Source organism: Ixodes scapularis, unplaced genomic scaffold (assembly GCF_016920785.2).
Source record: "Ixodes scapularis isolate PalLabHiFi unplaced genomic scaffold, ASM1692078v2 PGA_scaffold0__279_contigs__length_252992795, whole genome shotgun sequence".
Classification (NCBI taxonomy): Eukaryota; Metazoa; Arthropoda; class Arachnida; order Ixodida; family Ixodidae; genus Ixodes; species Ixodes scapularis.
The window spans coordinates 75,903,137-75,924,663 of record NW_024609835.1 but is presented as its reverse complement, the minus strand read 5'-3'; the positions used below and the strand labels follow the sequence as shown (position 1 = coordinate 75,924,663).

The 21,527-nt window shown below is 45.6% G+C and overlaps 1 protein-coding gene across 1 annotated transcript in view; it reads right to left on the bottom strand.

The window, feature by feature from the left end:
- Positions 1-867: 867 nt before the first annotated feature.
- Positions 868-21,527, bottom strand: part of LOC8036103 (bone morphogenetic protein receptor type-2) — a 32,208-nt gene continuing 11,548 nt past the window's right edge. The window contains exons 6-11 of the mRNA XM_029966909.3: positions 20,903-21,072; positions 19,623-19,770; positions 15,006-15,142; positions 13,532-13,655; positions 9,811-10,536; positions 868-5,209 (exon numbers count right to left, since the gene is read on the bottom strand). Of these exons, the coding sequence (XP_029822769.3) occupies positions 4,737-5,209; positions 9,811-10,536; positions 13,532-13,655; positions 15,006-15,142; positions 19,623-19,770; positions 20,903-21,072 (1,778 nt within the window). The 3' untranslated portion in view covers positions 868-4,736. The remainder of the gene's footprint in view (positions 5,210-9,810; positions 10,537-13,531; positions 13,656-15,005; positions 15,143-19,622; positions 19,771-20,902; positions 21,073-21,527) is intronic.

Here is a 21,527-nt window from a genome sequence, read left to right as displayed (position 1 = left end):
AATACAGCCACCAGGCTCACAATACAAAAGTGTGATTGTCATTTATAGATATTGTGGATCATGATCAGCCTATTTCTGAACACGACGGGTATATTTTAAATTTTGTTGAAGTATAGAAAGACCTGGCCAAAGTCTCGTTTTTGTATGAAGCTATTAAACGACGCAAGAGGAGGGTCCCTGCTCGTGTTAGTTTGCACCTGCCCATTCCTTGTGGTGGTAGTGTCAAACTTTATTAACAATATGACGCCCTGTCTGGCGCTAAGTTGTGAAAATTATTGGCAAGCTTACCTCAGCAGCCAACAATCAGATCTTGAGTTGGCCGATCATGTCAACATTTTGCTAGAAAACAATGCATGTTGCTCTATGGAAATCTTTTGTGATGTGTGATGTCATAGCGCTTTAGGCTGAATAAAGATTATTATTATGATTAAGTAATGTGGATGCACAGCAGACTTGAGTAGCTTTATGCCATGTTAGTAAATTGTCGTACAAGTTGTTATTGATGCAATAAAACTGTGAAATAGACAAATGTCACCATTTAAGTGGAGGCCCCGAATGAGCCCTCCCCACAACACTGCTGGTTTTTATTGCATTCTTTTAATTTTACAAGAAAAACCAGCACCTGCTTGTTCATGCTAACGATGTAGCACTTCTTACTTTTGTTTGTTGATGAATGAGCTCACCAGTAAATTGGCTTTTGAATTGGGTGCCCTACACCTCTCCCAAGCAACAATAAAGGTTGCCGGAGGAAGTACATGCTTTTTTAAGTCATTACAAAGTCAACCTAAATCATTACATATCCTTTCAAATGCTTACATTGTTTTGCTAAGACTTGCAAAGTGTGTAAATACAACAACAAAAAAAACCTTTTGAACATCAAAAACTGTTTATTGACCAAGATACAACACTGTCATAAATGTCAGACTGTGTGAGGTACACCAATAAGCCATGTATAAATAAACTGCTAATTACAAAATTTCCTTCATTGCAGTGCAGCTATAGAAGAAGAAAAGATGGAGACAATCTATAAAGCATTGGCACTTTTGGGCACTGTACTGTCTTTTGGTACCTAGTGTAGGGACAGGGAAAACGTGCCGAGTTGGTCCTAGAGGATGAAACTGGCTCGTATTACTAGACACTGCACTAGCACATTACTATGATGTGGATCCCGGTTTCGAAATGTCCAAGAGATGCAAGCGTGCATGCGAAATAGCCAGCAGCCTGACAGCACAGGTAACAAAAATACTAAAAACATTGCACTACTAAATTTGACCTAATCCTATATTCACAGAAAAAGAAAAAAAAAAGATTGCCAAAACAAGCGAAACAGTACTGTGAACCTCAAAAGACAACCTAGACGCGCAATTAACCCAGACCTCATCCTGCCATACAAAACTCGAGAGTGAAAAAGTAAAGCAACCTGAACAAACCTGACTATACATCCAGACACTGGTCAACACGCTCCCAAGCACACTGCATACAAACGGGCCAGACACAGACTCGCTTAGTTTGACCTCAAAACAATCCACCGCATTCTTGAACACATCGCTCATGTCTTTATGTACATCACCACCGTAAAAATGACTTTTCTTCTTGCCTCTTGCAGTTCTTTTTGGCTATATTCCTTGGAGGTACAAAACTAGAACCCAGCACCGTCCAACGACTGGTGTGAACGACCGCCGGCAATTTAGGAGTGCCGTAAGGGCTCGAACAAACTGTTGCTCTAGAAATTTTTGCCTAGTGCTCTGGTTATGTGTAATCCGTGTTGCTAGAATAACAAGACAGTTTCAGTCTTATTCTGAAAATAAATTTGTGATACTTGATGTGCGATAAAATGCTGCAGAATGTGAAATTTGTTGAGCTACAACATATGTAGAGTGATTCTAGCAACATCCAATTGTATTGATTGTGTTCCTTATGCACATAGCACACAACCCATGCAGAACACGAGCAAAGTGTTTTTGTCACATAGCCTCTGCTTTGACTGCTTGTGATCCTCTTGGAGATAGGCATGTTCTGGCAAGGAGCACCGCCTCAAGCATTCCAGCCAAACCTGGTGAGGAACATGTACTCCAGTGGAGAGTTTCATGTTCATGGCAGTGTCCTTGTCATGCGCACAGTCCTGCAAGGCCTTTAAAAAATCTGAACAGCATGACCTAGTACCATAATAATATCACTTCTCTGCTCAGATTGTGTTTTGTTTGTGGCTGGTTTGACTGCTCACAGGCAGACGGCATCCTATACTGGTCCATTTTTCGCCATTCCTTGGCATACCTTTGAAAAACCTATCGCACGGTTATCACAGCTTTAAGACTTCCTTCCTGCTCTACATTGTCCTCTGTTCGTTTTCTTGCTCAGGAAGCTTGAGAAGAACAAAATATTTAAAAAAAATTTATACATTCTATGTACAAAGCACCACCACACTGTGCCACCGCTATGACAACTAGACATTGGGAACTGCCACGGCTGTGCAGACATTCGACGTTGACTCTGGGTTTGACAAACCTGACAGCCAGACATGCATCCTGGCATTTGGTCGTAAAGCGTCTACACGTGGGGTTTATTACCTGACAGTTAGTTAAAAGCTAGAGCTGTCAACTAAACAGACTGGTCAGAGATAGCAGTAGTAACGGTAAATAAAACAAACAAGGACTGGGCAAAGGTAAGTCCCCTTGAGCTCAGAGTCTTAACAGCACAACACGTGCAAACCTGCCAATCAGTACCTGCACTTTCTGGGCCCACGAACACTTTGCGAAAAGTTTCGCGTGCCTGCACGTGCTCCCGTCTCACCCAGCAGAAAAGGCTCGTGTGTGCTTCAAAAGAAATAGGGGCAGGCAAAATAGCAAACGACACTTATGTAGGCTGCTATTTAAACTGGCAGTGCCAGTTTGGGGAGGTACGCACGCCTGCCACTAGTCATTGTAAGGAAAAGGTTCATTTGCATCGATGTGGCAGCAATGATTAGACCCTGAATCATGTTAGGCAAACCTGGCTTCGACTCGTTTTATGTTTGGATGACTACGCAGACTCGGCAGCTTGTGGCCTGGTGCACCGAGATACACTGGGAAGACGGGAGCCTGTGAAGGTAGCAGAAGTGTCGGCAATTGCAACCCTGCCCAAGAATAAGTGAAATGGTATGTGTAATCACAGACATAAGTGCAATACTTCGTACTTGTCCATACTCTTTCGTGCTCCCAACCTCATGTTCTACGAAGTCATGCTTTGAGTTTCATGTTTTTATATTTCCCCGATATACTGAAAAATTACTTGCAAAGCGCAAAGCACTAACTCACGGCTGCTAGTGTAAAGGCAAACAAGCAAACAGTTTACCGACACTGTGCATAGTCATACATTTTTTAAATTCCATTGGTTGATATGAATGTTTCCTGACCAACAAGCTCTTTTACTAACTCTTCTTTTTTTTCTTGGCTGACTAAACACAATTTTTCATGTTCAAATCTTGATGGCATTTTCTGTCAAGACTTATGTACAATCTTGCCAACAGCTGTTACTGATGTCTAATGTACTAAAAAGAAAATGAATGTCTCCTCATTAATAAAAATAGAAAAAGAAAAGTAAGCCAGTGAGTTTTTTCTTTTTTTCATTAATTCCATTTTTCTGGAAGCCCCAGTAAATACATCTTTAAAAATACGAAGGCAACTATGCTCCATGGAACACAACATTTCAAAAATTAAATAAGTCACAAATGTCTCCCCCCTCCCTTTCTCATCTAAAAATAAGTAATGCATTAGGGATTTTACTTCTACCACAATATGAGCTTCTATCATGCTTATTTTGATCTAAGGATTGCACATTTTGCCTCTGAAGTGGAACTTTCATGGATGCAGTATTATCTGGTATTCACAAGACCAATTTTCTTTCTCTTGTGAGAGTCTCAATCTCATCCGTAAAAGACTTCAATAGCCTATTGAATCAACATTCTCTCGTCTTCCCAGATGCACCACCCATGGCCATTTATTGCCTCCTTATGGAATGTGGCTCCGTACGTCTCGGTTTTCAATTGGCATGTTATTTCAAACAACACAACTACAAATTATCAAAGACAGTGCACCACTTTACCATGTCAGCCACATTCACTTTGTTGCCTCCCTGCTCCAAGTAATTTCTGCCATGGAAACTTTCACCCTCCACTCAGCTTCTCAGGGGAGTTTCCAAAAAAAAAAATCTTTAACAAGTTTGTAACTACAGAGCCAAGAAATAAAATGCACACTCATAAATACTACACGTCACATGCCAACATCCAAAGGCATGCAAATGCTCACTTGTGCTTTTGCCGAGTAAAAACATTTATAATGCCTGCAAACTGACGAAAACACTACTACAGTCTACTTCTAGCAACTGGAATTATAATTAAGCTAGTTGCGGCTTACCGAGGTAAGGAGGTTTCAGGCAATCAAACATGCGTAACCTCAGTCCACTGTTACAAAAGGCTCACTTGTCCATATGGGTATCAAGATAGCTACCTCGAGTATTTCCTGCCTAAAACCCGAAGCAAATTGGCCATTTTTCTTGTCTTTTACCATCAAGACACAATTGCATCCCGTCACATCTGTATTCTGCCACAACCCAAAGTGGCACGTCTTGAGGGTGCATGGCCAGCCGGCGACATGTCTTTCGTAAACCCGGGAAACAGCTTTGGGTTGCGGCAAGCGAGGGCAAGACCCGCGGCAGTTCCACAAAAGGCGGCGGACAAAGCGACGGCAGGCGGTTCGCCCTCAGGCGTCCTCGATGCAGACCCGCTGCAAACCGGCAGACAACTCCTTGCTGCCGTCGTCCGCCACAGACCCTTTGGATACCGGAAGGCACATGCGTAGCGGTAACGTGGTTGGTCGCGAAACCCTGTCTTCCTCCGTTTCTCGGCAGTTGTCGTTTATGTCCTTGCTCTGCAGGAGCGGCGACGTCTCGTTCTCGGCCACAGGGGTAATCGGCGGCAGAGACCTTACACGGCAGCTCCCTTCTACCATCTGCACCTCCGTGTTGACCGGGAACTTCTCCGGCGGTCTGGCATTGTCCGACTTGGCGTTGCCGGCGCGGCCCGCGTCCTCCCTCGGCTTCCACTCAAAGAGGTTCCGCAGGCCCCGCCTCAGACCGCCTTCGGCTGCTGGGCTCGCCTTGGGCTTCCAGAACATTCCCCTGAAGCGCTTCTTTTCCACTTTTTTGGGCAAGCCGAGTATTTTGTGACCGTTCCCTGAGAACAAAACAGACGCAGAGATTAGTATCGCCGGAAGCATTAAAAACAGGTGCAAAGGCAGGTCTAGAAATGGAACTCGCCACTCAAAGCAGTTGTTGCACATCACACAGACCAGGTGCATTGCCTTTCAGATTGTACCGTACCATTTACGAGGTTAAAGTAAGCCAATGCAGCTTGTGCGTAAGCCAAAAGACCTTTTTCAGTAATGAACAGTGTCTGCAGAGCTGTCTTGGAACTACAAATGAAGGGCAGCCCTACTTGCCTCCGCCCATCAGAATACATTGGCATTGTACTGTTGTACTGATCTTCATTGACTTTTATGCCCCATACTAGCATATACTCAAACAAGAATCACCAAGAAAGATGAAATACGTGCAAAGATAGGTCCTCAATATGTTGGACGACCGAAACTTTGCACTGCGAAAATGGCGACAGCGGGATGCGAGGCCAGGAGAGGGTGTGTACGCTTGTGCAGAAGCTTACTGAAAAAAGGTTCATTTAGCGTATTGAAATGCTAATTCACGGCCCAGTATATGTGCACAGTTACCAGTAACCGTAAATAAGGCAGAAAGTCAAGGAGAGCAAGCAGAGGAGCCACAGTTGAGTTCTGAATTCAAAATCTCCGGCAAGAATGCAATGCAGAGAGCAAGTCGTCTGCCTCTTGCGCAGGGGTTGCGGTGACGTCAGAACGATGCGAGGCTCTGACTGGCTTTGATTGAAAGGACAGTGCGGTAGACCTCAATGCTAGGTGGTTTGAGGTCTACCCCCTATTTTTTTCAATCAGCCAATAAGAGCTCGGCATTCTGACATCATCGCAACCCTTGTGCAAGAAGCAGACAAACTTGCACTCTGCATTATGCTGGCCTCCTGTGCAGCTTTTTACTCTTTACTTCTGAACTTTCAATTGAAGGTAAAACTTTACTTTAATCTTGTTGTAGCAAGGTGCTTTGCACCACTATCTCACTGCAAAGGGCATATGGTTGGTCTATTGTGCTTGTGCACGCCACCCTGCGTCATTGCTTTGCTTTCACTCCAGCAGTATTCTTCACGATGCTACTCGTGCGACAAAATGACGGCATGGGATAGGGTCACACAAGCAGCTTGCACAACTGCCTGCCTGCAACATGAAACAATGTGCAACAATAGCCCGTGTGTACTGGTTTGTTTGTCATAGTACGGTATATCATTTCAGGTGAACAAGCGGTATGCATCAAGGAAGTGAAGAACAGTGTGGACTAACACTATCAATTTATATCTGGTGCCACTGCAACATTGTTAGAACTGAGCCAGAGGCACTATGTTTGCACACTTCACTGTTAAGGTGAGAGCACAATACCAGCACTGATAACTTGTAGCACAGCCTGATCGACTCTGCAGCTTGTAGAGCTTCACTCTAAATAATGCAGATATTCACTACTACAACGTTTGGGACTCATGATACCTATTCCGATTGAAAAGTGTACACCTCATAGTAGCATTGCTAGACTCTCATTAGTTGCCATCCCCTGCTGCAATGACGGAACTTCACAGCCTCACAGAATGCACTTCCGATGATACCTCATAAGACTAGTCACCATGAATAGTTTACTCATTTCCATTCTCGTTGCAGATAGACTGCTGTGAGGATGATGGCCTTAGCATAGCCTGGATGCCAGCAAGCTCCTTCTTTCCTCGAAAACAAGGCTCTCTGGTGCTTCCCTGCTGTCCGAGAGGACATTAGACAAATATATACTCCTGACAACAAGTATACATGGGTGGGGCAGACCAAACTGAGTTTGGAGCAATTTTTGGAGCAGACAAATTTGCATTTTTGAGCAATTTAGGAGCAGAAAACCTATACAGTAAAACCTCGTTATAACAAAGTTGAAGGAGCGGTTGTAATTATTTTGTTATAACCATTAGTTTGTTATAGCCACTGTCCATTTCTTCCCACTATTAGCAAGCAAGGGGAATTATGATTGCTTTGTTATATCCATTAGTTTGTTATATCCAATTTTGTAATAATAAGGTTTTACTGTACTTTGGAGCAACTTAGGAGCAGAAAAGCCTGTATTCTGGAGCACTAAAGCATTAAAAAAACATTTTGGAGCACCTTAGGAATAGCTGTGACATCATTTTAAGAAGGCATCGTAGCCAGTTGTACCATCAGTAACAATTCAAGAAAACAAGGTATGTACTACAAGTGTTGGAAAGTACTGAATAGAACTTTACAGGGAAATATCTAAAATTAAACACAGAAAGATATTTTATTTTAGGAACAAACTTATGGCGAATTCGCGTGGTCAATCGTCGGCAACTTATTTTGCCGGAAAACCGGCAATAGTGTTCGCGTGGTCAGTTTCCGGCCGGCGCGCACCGTTCGGGTGGTGGTTCTCCGGCAAGCACCGGCAACTTTCCGGTGCTTTTTCCGCCCGAGCTCCGAACGGCCGGGCGAGTGGGCGCCAGACTGTATCCGGTGTCGTCACTTCCGAAATGAGAAAGAAGGTCAGTGAGAAAAAAAAATGAACGAAAGAACGAAACTGATCTGAAGTAACTTTAGCAGCCGCTACGAAAGTCAATCCAAGTCGTTGGGACATGAGTGACGGCGGCGACAGGCTCTCGCTAGCGGTGTCGCGCGGGCAAGAGGCGAAGTAAACTGCCGCCGTCTGGCGTTTCGTGTTCGGGTGGTGAGGGTCACGTGGTGTGCCGCCGGCGCGTTTCTGGTTGCCGGTTGCGCCGGCTCGTTCTCGCCGGCGACTGACCACCCGAATTCGCCATTAGACTAAAAATGAAGGGGCACCACTCGGCAACTGAAATCTTACATGCTACGTTGCATCATACATTGTACATGTACAATGTCTCTCATGCTGCGGTACGATGGCTAGGATGTACGATACACTGAATCCATCGGATGGATGGATGGACAGATACGGCTTTAACAAGGAATCGAACGGTGGCCTGTGCCACCTGGCAATAGTTTAGCCAAGGTTGTCAACCGAACTTTCACTTTTTGCTAAATCTAGCATCGCAGTGATCTCCGGCACAGCGTGGCACAATTTCGGTTGATTTGGCGCTCTTGTGCCGCTAGGCACAGAAAATTGTGAATGTATCGAAATGGCGTAATTAATGCAGTAGTTCCACCCCTGCAAGAAACAATATAAAAGCAGGTCCAATAGATTTACTGTATTCCCTCATTTTGGTCCAGACAATGAGCGAGCCACATGTTTCGTTACCATCTGGTGCATTCTTTTTACTTCACCGAGTAATGGGGCTTCAGTGTTTAACCACGACTCCTCGATTCGCTCCGAGCCGTTGCGTCGCTTCGTCCTGCCTGTCACTTCCCGGGGAGAACAATATCAACTTCGTTTCTCCTCGGTTTGAAGGAGTCACCGCTACGTGTGCTGCACGGCATGGATGCACGTTGCGTGTCTGGCGGCGAGAAATAGAGGTCCGCGCAGGTATGAAACAGAGGTCTGCACAGGTATACCGGCCATAGCCTGGGCTCAGACTTCACAGCTAAGACCATGCAGAGCCCGGACCGGGTCAGGCTTTGCGTTCACATCTACAAGGCAGGCCTGGCATTTTTCTTCCCACAAACAAATTGCAAACCTGTTTGGAGAAGATGGGTAGTAAAAAAAAAATGGTCGCATTAAAGGCTTTTTTTTCTTTTTTTTCTTTCAAGACAGTGTGTATAAGGGCCGGAGAATGTTGGTGGCGTGTGAGTCGTCGGGTTCTTTTTTGCCACCCTGAGTGGTAGAAACATTTTGTCACCAGAGGTGCTGCCAGATATTTTTTCTTTCAAGCACGAACGCATATGCGGCCGCACGCAGGCATTCCCTTGAGTGTGCAAATCATCTGTGCACACGGGAGCGAGCACCTCCTTAATATGGGTAAAGAGATGCCGCTTTCACATTGTCAGAAAGTTTTGGCGTTCGTTTCGTGTTGAAGCGTGGTGTGGGCTCAGTCCATCCTGGACTGAGCCCACACTGAGAAATTGTGTCTCATGGAAAGCTTGCTTGAGCAAAACATGAACAGCAGGGTATTCTGGAAGTGCAAAGAAGAAACAAACTATTTCCGCCTTAATTTCTCTTTTTGAACTACGTATGCTCAGCCAAAGGGCGGTTGTATTAATTTTTATGCAGCGCAGAAGTTTCACTGCGTTGAAACGTATGCTCCGATGCACTTGCGATCTTATAAAGACACACAATAAAGTGAGCATCCAAGCAGGAAAGCCGACAAATCGCAGCGTTAAACATTTTGCCAAGCCCATACTACATCCGACCGTCCGTGCTCCCTAGCACCACCCGAATCACAGTGGCCATTTTTACAACTTTCGTCGCCACCGGGAAGGAGAGTGATGCAACAAGCCAAACGAGTGGAGAGCGACGAGGGGCCGTGTGGAGCGAATCGAGGGGCCGTGGTTTAACTCTACTTCAAAGACGAGAGTGGCAGGAGACCTCTATCATTTTTTGAGCCCATTGAGCAGTAGCTTACTTTAGTCTTCCATTTAACTTTTCTAGAAGTTAAAAATCGTAGCCAGAGGCGTCATCCGTCACCGGAGACAGTCGCGAAACCTGCCAAGTTCAGTGCGGCCCCCGTCACCTGACAAATGCACTCACCCGGCAAGTTGGGCTGCTTGGGGATGACCGTAGAGACGTGCACCGCATTTTGCACATAAGGGATCGGGTGGTAGGCCCGCGTGGTCTGTGCCAGCACATCTCCTAACACCAAGGCGCTGTTGTCCTCGGCCGTCGTGGCGGCAGTCGCCGAAGAAGTGGCCGGCGAAGACAACGACGAGTCTGCGTTGCCCACTAGTCCACTGCCTGCAGGCCTGTTGGCCACAAGCCCATTGCTCACGAGCCCGTTGCTCACGAGTCCATTACTACCGAGTCCAATGCTCCCGAGTCCATTCCCCACAAGACGGTTGCCCATGCTCACTCCACCCAGCAGAGCGGCGTAAGGCAGCAGGCTCCTCGAGTCCTGGTCGAGCAGCGTGTTCCCACTCACGGAGATCTCCTCCACGGGTTCCACCATGAGGTTGCGTTCCAGGCAGGGGTTGCGTCCCTGGTGCGGTTGTAGTGGCACCGAGACTGCGGTTGGGGCGAGGTTGCTGCGGTTGTGGTGATTGTTGGCCGCTGTACTGTTTTTGTCGGCCAGCTGGCGCACCCCGGGGCTGCTCGGGGAGAGCGGGGTCTCGGCCGTGGCCTCACTCCGCTCAGTGCTGTTCTGGATCGAGCAGGGCCCCAGGGGCCCGCAGCCCAGTAGGGAGGAGAACCCGGACCTCGGGTGGTGGTGCGCCGACGTCGGGTTGATGGTGGGGCTCACTCCGGTGACGCTGATGCCTGCTGTGGGTCAGAACAAGGGGGGGGGGGGGGGGGATTGGTTGGTTTGTGAGTGACTCCATTCTATGCGGGAGTGAAACGGTGCCATACAACGAGGAATTTGAGGACAAAATGCACATGCAGAGGGAATTTCACTTTTAGCCCTTTAAGTGACGGGTCTTTTTCATCCCAGTGTGCACCCTTTGATAAATTTTTTATGCTGAGCAAAAAAAAAATTTTTGGATGCAGAAATGTGGTTGCACAATTTAATAAAAACATTTATTTATCAGGCTATGTTGCTTTATGTTCTTCAACTTCAGAATTTCTTTGATTTAAAAAAACTCTCTTCATGTGGAAAGTGGCACCTCGCATCACTTTCATCGGTATCCGAACTACACTCAGTTTCACTGTCATCAGATTCTGACGTCACAAATAAAAAGAAGCGAGGAGGTGAGAAGCGGGAAAAAAAATAAATAAAAAAGTGTGCGCGCATGTGGGAGACCTTTTTTTTTTTTTTTTTACGCATTGTGATATTTTTTTTTGTGTCTATGACTCAAACTTGCATCAATTTCAACAATAAAAGAAAAAGACCTTTGGGGTGTCAGTGCCCCTTTAAAGGGACACTGACAGGGTATTTATGCTCGCCGAGGTTTTTAGTTGTACGTGACGTATGAGAGCTCAACTACCCAGAACAGAATTTGCGGCTCGAAATTCGGTTTCTTTCCGCCCGAAAACCGCCGATCAAGAACTGGCCGGTTCGAGTCTCGCTCACTTTCTTTTCCGCGGTCACGGGCCGTTTTCTAAGGTATTGATGCAACCACCAAATTTAATCAAAGTCGTGGGTCACTGAAGGCACACACCCAATATTAAAAATAGAAAAAAATATGAAACCCATTTTTTGTGGCTTCTAAAAAAACTGCATATACGTTGATTGAAAAAAATAGTTCCACAGACAACCGGAAGCATTCTGTGCGTTCGTCGTTTCGCGTATCGTGGGGACGGCGATGGCAGCAGACCACGGGCGTGGGACCTCTATTTCAGAACTGTTGTTTGCGGTACCGGCGAATTCTGTCTGCCTTTAAAAAAGAAATTTGGGACTGATCAAAAGAATTGGTATTCATCCCGTACGACACGCCCGACCACCAAGCCGATTTGAACGAAGACGTCGCCCAGCTGTCACTCCGTTCTCGTGGCTGAAGACATCGCTCGCGCAAACGTCAAGCAAGCACAACGTGTCTACTTCGAATTGAATATGCACGCGTACGATTTCTTCACTAGGTGCGAATGTCGCCAATGCGGGGTGCTTCCCGATTTCGGAGTGCTTTTGCTGGAGGCAAATCAGCAACAAACTTTCCAACTTCCAGTTGACCCTCTGGGTTGTTACTGGAAAGAGATCACCCACGAAAAGGATGCCCCAGTAGCTCAGAGGGAAAGACGTCCGCGGCACATGCAGTAGGACAGGGTTCGATCCCCAGTAAAATCTTTTTTTTTTTTTTTTTTTACAATTATTACTGAAGAGGCAAAAAAAAATAACAAACAAATGTTGTGGACGACACATCGCTGAATTAAATGGTATGGGATTTCCTTTTTGACACCTGCGAACTCAATGTAATCACTTTCCACAAAATGCAAGGAGCATATAAATCAGGTAGCGTCCGCTTTCCGAGGTGCCCGTAAATGTTCTACAGGAATTGCAGCCAGCCATTGGTCCCGATCCCGTTGATCTTTCGGAAACTCTGTCGCACATTGCCACTTTTTTCGGACGCAGCTGGGACATGTGAGCCAGCTCTTCACGCAACATCTTGGGTGTATTCTTTTCTGAGCCGATCATGGAAATTCACCACGGGCACTCGCTACTCATCTCCGACTCCTCAATGTACAAAACAACTCATCTTGGAGTACAGAACAGCGAGCGGAACAAACATAACTGCAAATAAATCGCGCGGCAAACAGTTCCCCCTACGCTGCATGTCGTCTGCTACGGAAAGGAGAAAAAAAAAACGCACGGTCGGGTGCTGCCACGTGACTTCCGCCACTCACTCCCTTCTCTCCACTTCTCTGACCTCCGTGCGCGGGTTTCGGTTTCGAGCAGTTGCGTCTTTTGACTTTATTAAAAAAATACGCTACTCTGTTGCAAAATATTGATTGGGTAGTCCTCCAACACCATAATGAAGCGCCTGGCAAAAGATGAAAAAAAAATTTTGGGGGGTGTCAATGTCCCTTTAAGGGAGCTGTGCAACGATTTGAACGATGAAAGAATTGGCATCTTCTACTTTTGACATTGTTTATCTTGTCCCAAAGGACAGAAAACACATTTCCTTCCTTCGAAATGTTGCAATTCCGCCGCATAATCGCAAAGCCAAAGTGATAATGTTCTTCGACCTGCAGCCGTGAGCGGCAGCCATGAGAACCACGCGGCATGACGTCAATGGGGGTCTTGTAGAAAGAGAGCAAGTTGAGCGAATACCTGCTCGATAAAAGGTAACTTTTTTATAAATCTTGTCGTTTTAACATAAATATGAATGCATCAAAAACCTGGTATCATCAACAATGCTTTTATTATACGTAGTTTTAGCGGCGCCATCTATCCTAAGTCCACAAAACCATCAATTCTATCTGCTACCGCCACTACCGCAAATAGTCGACAGATGCCGGAGGGGGACGGACCCGGATGAGACTTTCCTCCCTTCACCATATTGTCCGCGCTGCGCCAGCACGTGGTCATGCGGTGGCGAGCGGTTCAGTTTTCGCTGTTCACTGATGGCTCTAGAGAAAGAGCTTCACCCGAACCCCGCGCTACCCTCATTGACGTCACAGCGTACCTGACTCGGAAGATGGTGAAGGAGTTGAGGGGTGCCGAAAACCTCAATCTTTGTCCATTTTTAGAATAAAAACTAGGACATGCAAGCAAAAGCGGTTTTTTGTTCTTTACTTCAGAAAGGTCGAGACACAAACTCCCAAATTATTTAAGCAAAACACTGAAATTGCTGCACAGCTCCTTTAAGGATGTGCAACTCACCCTTGTGCCTGTCCCAGAGCATGGGCAGTTCATTCAGCCTCTCCTCAACGCACACCGCAGTGAGGCGAGCTTCGGCGTCTTGGTCCCAACAATCTTCTATGGTTTCCTTAAGAGCTCTCACAGCCTGCATTTGAAAATAATTGGAAGCAATTACTATTGCATGTGAAAAATTATTACTGTTCACGTATGCCTTTGTTAGAGCTTACTGTAGCCTCAGAAACTGTGCAACAAGTTAGCCGAAGAAGGGTGTGAGTTTGTACTACATAACAGTTAGTGAGCGTAACATAAATTCAGGATTTACAGTCATACATACACCAAACTATAATATATACAGATGAGTGGCTACACGGCAAGAGCCCACAAGAATGATGAGTTGTGTCAAGCGCAGAAACTCTGAGTATAATTTCATGGGGGAACAATAGTAGAAGGGGAAGGAACACAAATATCCCAGAAGTGCAAGGGCAGTATGTATCCTTGTATATTAGCAATGTGCATGTATTGCCACATTTCTGGTCTAGTGAATAGTGAACAAAAAGTAAGGGCGCAAACGAGCTGGTGTACACTGCACATGGTTGAAAAAATCCCGAGACTGCGGGTAAACGACACAACACTAAAAAGTCTCTCTGAATAGTGCATGCGACTCCCGCGCAGAAGCACAGGGTCCTTACCCTGCTACCCTCATTTTCATCTGACCTTTCACTACTAAAGTGGAACAGTATGTCCCAGTAGTTTGACAGTTATCGTGCGTCCTCGTCTAGAATGGTCACGACGACCTCGTGCGTATAAAGGTAGCAGTAGTGTGAGCAACAAGGCAGTCTACCGCTAGTCTCAACCCTGATGTCGTGCCGACATCAGCGCCCACGACGCCAATGATCGTATTAAAAGATACATCAAGAATAAGGCAGAAATAAACCGAGAAATTTTTTCTTAAATTATCAAAGGGGAAATGGTGGCCGACGGAGCTCTTGAATGCATGGAGCTGCGTAGCACCAAATGCCGAAAACGGGCACAAACGAGTCCCATTTTCCTATTCAAATTTTCAGGAAATCACTTACAACTTAACGAAATGACGGTTAGTTCTGAAATTTTGGCATCTAGTTCGGGCCGCTAACGCTACATTTGGGCGGAGAACGAGCGTTCGGCGATGCATAGTTTATTCATGCAATAAAAAAAACAAAATTTTTTTGCTTTGTTTTACATCCTGTACAGTGCAACCCATTCATAACAATACCACATAATATAACGATGTACCGCTTATAATGATCACTTTCTAGAGTTTCTGGACTGGAAATGATCAGTTCTAGTCCAGATACAACGATAATCGGTTATAACGCTTGAAATTTTGGGTTTTCTCATTACCATTAAGTGGGCTGCACTAATTCATTTTTAATGGAATGGAGTGTTGGCATATGCTCAACATTTTATGGCAGAAACTTTAGAAGAGTGCCAACAAAGTAGAAAGCAGAAGCCCTACCGGATTGCTGGCCTTCCAGATGTCTGGGAAGAGAGGCCGTGCCTTGTGCCTCGCCACCAGCACTTGCATCTGCTCCGTGCTGGGGTGCACCCCCACCTCGGCTTCGTACGGCATCTTGTATTCTGGCACATTCATGCCTGTGCAGGACAAAACACCAATGACTCAGGACTGGACATCTACCTTTTGCGGCAAAGGTACACCAACAGTTTCACAAAGGGCATGCCATACGGAGCGATGGTGCAGGGGGAGTAACATGAATTTAGCCGTAAAAACAGTTTCCAATATATAATTCCACCAGTATTTTCCAAAGGAGTTCTCATTTAATCCCCCTCCAACTGAAGATCACAGCTGACTGTTGGGCGAGTTGGTCCTGAATCTTAGAAAACATGGTTGCGCTTACGGACACTGACAAGGGGAAGAAGAAACAACACAATGGGTTGGCGTATTGCATTATGTGATCTTCCCTCTCCTTCGTGTCCGTGAGCTCAACCATGTTCTCAAAAAAAACCACAGGGTGTTCCCACGCCGGATCGCGTACAATGACTGTCCAGGTCATATTTTTGATATTTCTGTAATAAATATATGTGAAAGCCATGCTCTTGGGAGGAGCAGTCGGCTATATGTAAACGCCGTAGCTAATCTTTTTCCTAGAAATACAAAATTGAGAAACTTGAGGCATGGACATTGCAGAGACCTTATTATGGTAATTTGCACAGATGCTAATGTTGCACAAAAGCAGGCCCACAGTTAAATTTTTTTAAACTTATTTATAGGCAATTCACAACATGCACACCACATACGAACAAATTACAATTATATATTTCTATGCAAAAAATTTACGAAACACACAAAAAGAAACACGTTTTGGAGACACTTTCGCAAATTATTTACCAATAAGCAACTTTATGCAAAATGTCGCAAAATATATCAAAATGTGTGTCTTGAAATGCAGCTTACGAATATGTAAAAATATTTGCTTAGTCATAATTGTAGTTTTGTTATTAATTCAGAAACATAAGTGATTTCTGTAGAGCAGCAAAATTGCACGTCAATATTTAAAAATCTCCTTTTTTTTTTTGTTTCTTTTAAACTCGCCTTATCTCCTTGCAGTAACTTGAACTAAGTTGTGATGGAAATATTGAGTAGCGTATAACCTCCAATTAAGTAAAGCGACAACAAACCTTCACTCAAATCGAGCTAGCTTTCCTTCGTTATGGGGGCTTTGCCGCACGACATCGGCTCCAAAGAGATATTCTCTAGAACTGAGAAAGTGTGTACAACGGTGCTGCTCTAGTGAAGAGCATAGAAAGTCGTCATAACTTAAAACCATGGGACTAGGAGGAATAAAGAAACAAACAACACAACACAAAAACCTCAAGAACGGCCGAGTTCATTCGGCCACACCAAAACAAGGAAAGATCAATAAAACAGAACATGATGACTTTGACGAGCGTGTTGGGACAGATGTAACAGTAAGAAAGCACAAAACAAACAGAGGGACAAAAACAGACATGTACAAGCTTTCAAGCTTGTACATGTCTGTTTTTGTCCCTCTGTTTGTTTTGTGCTTTCTTACTGTTACAGAACATGATGTCGCGAAGATTTGACCAGACGTGGCTTGACAGGCTAAATCCATGCAAAACTAGACACACTTCCAACAAGGAGAATCTACCACCAAGCACCCGCAAAGATAATCTCTGTCAAGACTACGAGAACGAACCAACTTCCTGATCTCAGAGTGATAGATAATGATGTTTCCTAACCAACTCACATGTGTTTACTTCTCAAAAAGTCATACTGTCCCAAGCTCTGTTTTATCTTTCAATTTCCTTGTGTTAACTTCTAAGGCCCCTGCATAAACTGTGTAACAAAGCAAGGGAAGTCTTCTTTGACATGTTCGCTCCAAATGCTAATCTGAGAGTTTCTAAATGCCTCTCTCCAGGTTTTTAATGTTTGCTTAGCGTCCTTGCAGAAACATCCATGTGGTTACCAACTTCTATCTGTATTCCTTGTTTTTTATGTTACACGTCGAAGCTTCCGAATGCTAAGCCGATGTGAATTGTTTGTTTTCCACCCCCCAATGTTGAGCAAAAAGGTAGTGACACCCAAGATACTACTTCCCTTGCTTTGTGTTCGCGGCGACCAACCTTCCTTTTGTGCACACTAGAGTTTCAAGGCGATCTGCCGTTCCTGTTCGCAACTGCAGACACCAGTGCCGTGCCCCAACACTCCTTAGGAAATAATAGGAAAAAGGGGGGGAGGGGGGGGCTTTAGGAGGCAACACAAGGAAACTGAAAGATAAAACAAAGCTTGAGAGAGTATGACTTTTTGGTTGAGAAGTGAATGCATGCAAGCTGGTTAGGAAACATCATTATCTACCACCCTGAAATTAGGAAGTTGGTCGGTTCCCATAGTCTTGACGGAGATTATCTTTGTGTACGCCGCAGACTCTCCTTGTCAGAAGGGTGTCTAGGGTTGTACGGATTTAGCATGTCAAACCACGTCTGGTGAAATCTTCGTGACATATGTTCTGTTTTCTTCATCTTCCCTTGTCTTGGTGTAGAACGGAGCTCTTGAGGGAGGAAGGGATGATACGGAGAGGAAGAATACCCCTGCTCTTTCTCTCCTCCTCTTCCCCATCCCCTCCTCCTCCCTCCACCTCTCATTTTCCTCCTTCCTCTCCCCCTCCTCCATCCTCCTCCTTTTCTTCTCTCCCCCTCCTCCCCTCCCTCATAAGTCACCCGAGAAAGTCACGTGAAGGCCGTGACCTTCACTGTGAAGGTCGTGACCTTCATGAGTGGCCTTCGTGAAGTCACTCAAGACCTTAGTGACCCTTGTGACGTCACGTGTGACGTCACGAGGGTCATTACATCCCATAATGCAACGTCACTACGTCCCATAATGCAACGTGCGGTTACAAGTGACGTCACTCGTGACCCTCATGATGTCACTATAGCCGGTTACAGATTAAGAAGGTAGCGGCAGATGCCCCTCAAAGGGAATCATTCATATATCCCTCCGCCACCTCCATATCCAATAGCGTACCATCGTTTCCGTGACGTCGCGGCCAATGCGCGAGGAGTGTCTTGCCTTTTGTACATATTTGCTTTATCTTTCGATTTTGACTTAGCATTGTGGAAGCCACGAGAGGGAGATTAGAGTTTTCCCCCTCCGATGGCAACAAGTACAACTTTCGGGCATTAGCTTCCCCCTCCGATGGATAGGCTGCTTTCAGGGGCTCAGTTCCCCTTCCAATGTATACAAAGATTGCTTTCTTAAAAAGTGGGATTGGAGACAAGTTGGAATCCATTGAAACGGAACAAGGAGCGTTTCCAGTGAACTCTTCTTTTGACTGCGGAGAGATTTGAAACGGGCGCATCACGCTTGTGGGAGGAGCTTCTCCTACCTTCTTGACTTGTAACCGACTAAAGCAAGGGTGGCCAAGCTGTGGCTCGCGAGCTGCATGCGGCTCTTCGCATGTTAAAGTGCGGCTCGCGGCTTGCGGCTCCCTCCCCTACCCTACCCTACCCCCCCCCCCCCCCCCCCCCCCCCCAACCCGCCTCCCTCCCGGTCACACGAGCACTTCGACACAAAAAGAAATGGAACGCATTTCAAATCGAAAGACAGGTTTGCGATTCGGATAGATTGAAAGTATTTCGAGTTTCGTTTACTGCTATGAAGAAAAGTTTGCCCCGCCCCGCCCCGCCCTGCGCGGCTCTTTGAAGTTTCGTGGTTTTGTTTTGCGGCTCTTAGGCCAGGTAAGCCTGGCCACCCCTGGACTATAATGACCCTCGTGACGTCGCATGTGACGTCATTATGCGAAACGTCCCATAATGCAACGCGCAATTACGCCAATGGCGACGCCACTCAAGCCAGAAACGGGTGCTGAGCTGTGCTCTAAATATTTAACTGCATGCCTGCTTTGGTGCAACATTGGCATCTGTGCAAATTACCATAGTGAAAGTTTAACAATGTCCACGTCTCAACGTACTCAAATTTATATCTCTGGGAAGACATTAGCTATGGCGTTCACATATAGCCAAATGTTCCTCCCAGAACATGGCTTTCACACATATTTATTACAAAAATATCAAAAATGTGACCTGGACAATCATTGTTAACTGACGTGAAAACACACAACATTTTTTTTTTCTAAACTAAATTAAGTAAATTGGGGTCACAGTCATGACTGAACAACATCTTCATACATTATGCACACACATACTGGCCCCCCCCACGGGAGGAAAAGAACCTCCACTAAAACCAGTTTTATCCGCAAACAGTTTTTCGTCATTAACTCAATCAGATATCTCAGAGATAAGTTTCACCTCATGAAATGAACAGTGCCACCTCGCATTTATTTTAACATCTATGGTTCACAGTTGTTCGGACTTCAACAGCTGAAGTCAAGAACAAAAGTTGGTTCGAAAGTTCCTAAAAAATTAGTCATAAACTAAAACTATGTTTTTAAACTACCTGGGACAGTAAAATGAGAAGATAAGAGAGGGAGTTAAAAAGCACCGAGGCTCAACCATGCACCCAGGGGCACACAGATTAAGAATGCTCGCTTCATGGGCCAGCCCGGTTGCCGCCCATCTTGTTGAGCGTGCCACGTACCTTGATAGAGATCAGAGCAGCGCGTTGCAATTTCCCAAAGGATCAATCCTAGCGCGTAGACGTCCACTTGCTTCAGCGAGGACTCACAGTCCCGTAGGTTGAGTGCCCCTTCAAGCACCTCGGGAGCCATGTACCTGAGAGTTCCCACCTGCAAGGCAGAGCCGAATAGGCCCGTTGCAATAGATGCAGTGCCACGGCGGCAGGGCATTTTTGGGAACCCAAAGTACAAATCGTGCGCCTTCTCATTGCGCCTTCTCGTTGCGCCTTCTCGTTGCGCCTCCGCGACTGCGCGCGAGTCGCGGCAGCTGTCGTCGGCAGCTGTCGTCAGCAGCCGTCGCAGCAGCCTTCGCAACACTCCCTCCCCCCTTTGCATGCGCTTGCCTGGCTTGCCTGCTCGAGTAACCAGTGCCCGCTCGGTGCTCAAGTATGTCCCGTGGTAGCGGGAGGAAAGACAATAGGATAAGCGTACCGAGCACTCCCGTAATTTGTCGCGGGCTTTTGGAATTTTTGCAAAAGTTCTATAGACATGCAGAGACAATGACCAACAGAGAAAAAACATGGCAAACCACAGCTGGCTTGCTGAGCACAAAGCCTTAGCCAAGACTGCGTGAAAGAAAGCACTGCCAAAGCTATAGTGCACGAGTGGATTGACACGTGAAGTCGTGTCTCAAGCCTGCGCAATAGCCAGGCTTTGCAGGCGTTCTTTCATGCAGTGTTAGATAAGATGCCGTTTCTAACAAGCCAGCTTGCATGGGCAAAGAAAAGATGGTGCTTGCAAGATAAGAAGCCGGGACAGCCACAGGTTGTGACCGATGTTTAGCTCGGACACTTAGTTTCTTCGGAATTGTATTTGGTGTAGTCACATCTTATGACAAATGGTCTGCCACTCTTTGCAAGTATTACGACACTTCTTTTTGATTAATGAAGAACGTTCGTTATGAGAGCTAATTAAATTCATTGTAACTGTAAATGATAGACAATGGTAGCCTGTTTTCTTTAAGAACAAAACCATTCGAATGATGTGCGCATGAAAGTATCAAACAAGCTCAATTCAAAACTGTGGATGAATGCCATATCTGTTGAACAGTTCTCAACTCTTGACAAGTATGCTGCCACCTCTGAAAAACTGCCCAATACAAAGCTCGCAACATAAATACGTATTCGCTGCACATTCACACTGGTGTGAACTTCCCAGAAATATGACTAGCTAAAAAGTGATTGCATTAGTATAAAGGGGTTCTGCCTCAGTTTGGCAATGACTAAAAGGCCGATGAGCGTACCTCCGCGAGAGAGTTGGTCTCAGCGTGCTGCTCCTCCCCATTGCGGATGTACTTGGAGCCTGAGATACGGATGGCAAAGCCAAAATCGCAAAGCATACAGCTGCCATCGTCCTTGACCAGAACGTTCTGTGATGTGAGATCTCGATGTGCTATGCAAGGCTTGTTCTTTTCTGAAAGAGATTAAATGCGAGAGGAAGCAGTTGATTAAATGAGACTGCAATGGAAGCCCAACATCGGACAACATCCAAGTCAGGATGGCACCTAGCAGCCCATGTAAAAGACAGAACCCAACATTTGAGAGACAAGTCAATGGTCCCATGGAAAACCTTATGGAAGAAGCTTATAACATGCCCCATAACACTCATACCTGAAAAGAACTACTGATTGAGTATTCAGACATTCTTTTGTTTCCCTAAGGCATTCTAGGTACCATGATATGTTGGTGCCTACAATGCAAAACCTGTTTTAGGAAAAAAACGACTACACTAGTCTCAATCACCATAATCAGTACTTGAAATTCCTTTAGCCTTATCATAAGCATTCATGAAGTTTCTATCTCTACATCCATATCTTCTCTATATCAGTATTTGCTATACATGGCTCGAACGCGCCGTCCCCGCACCGT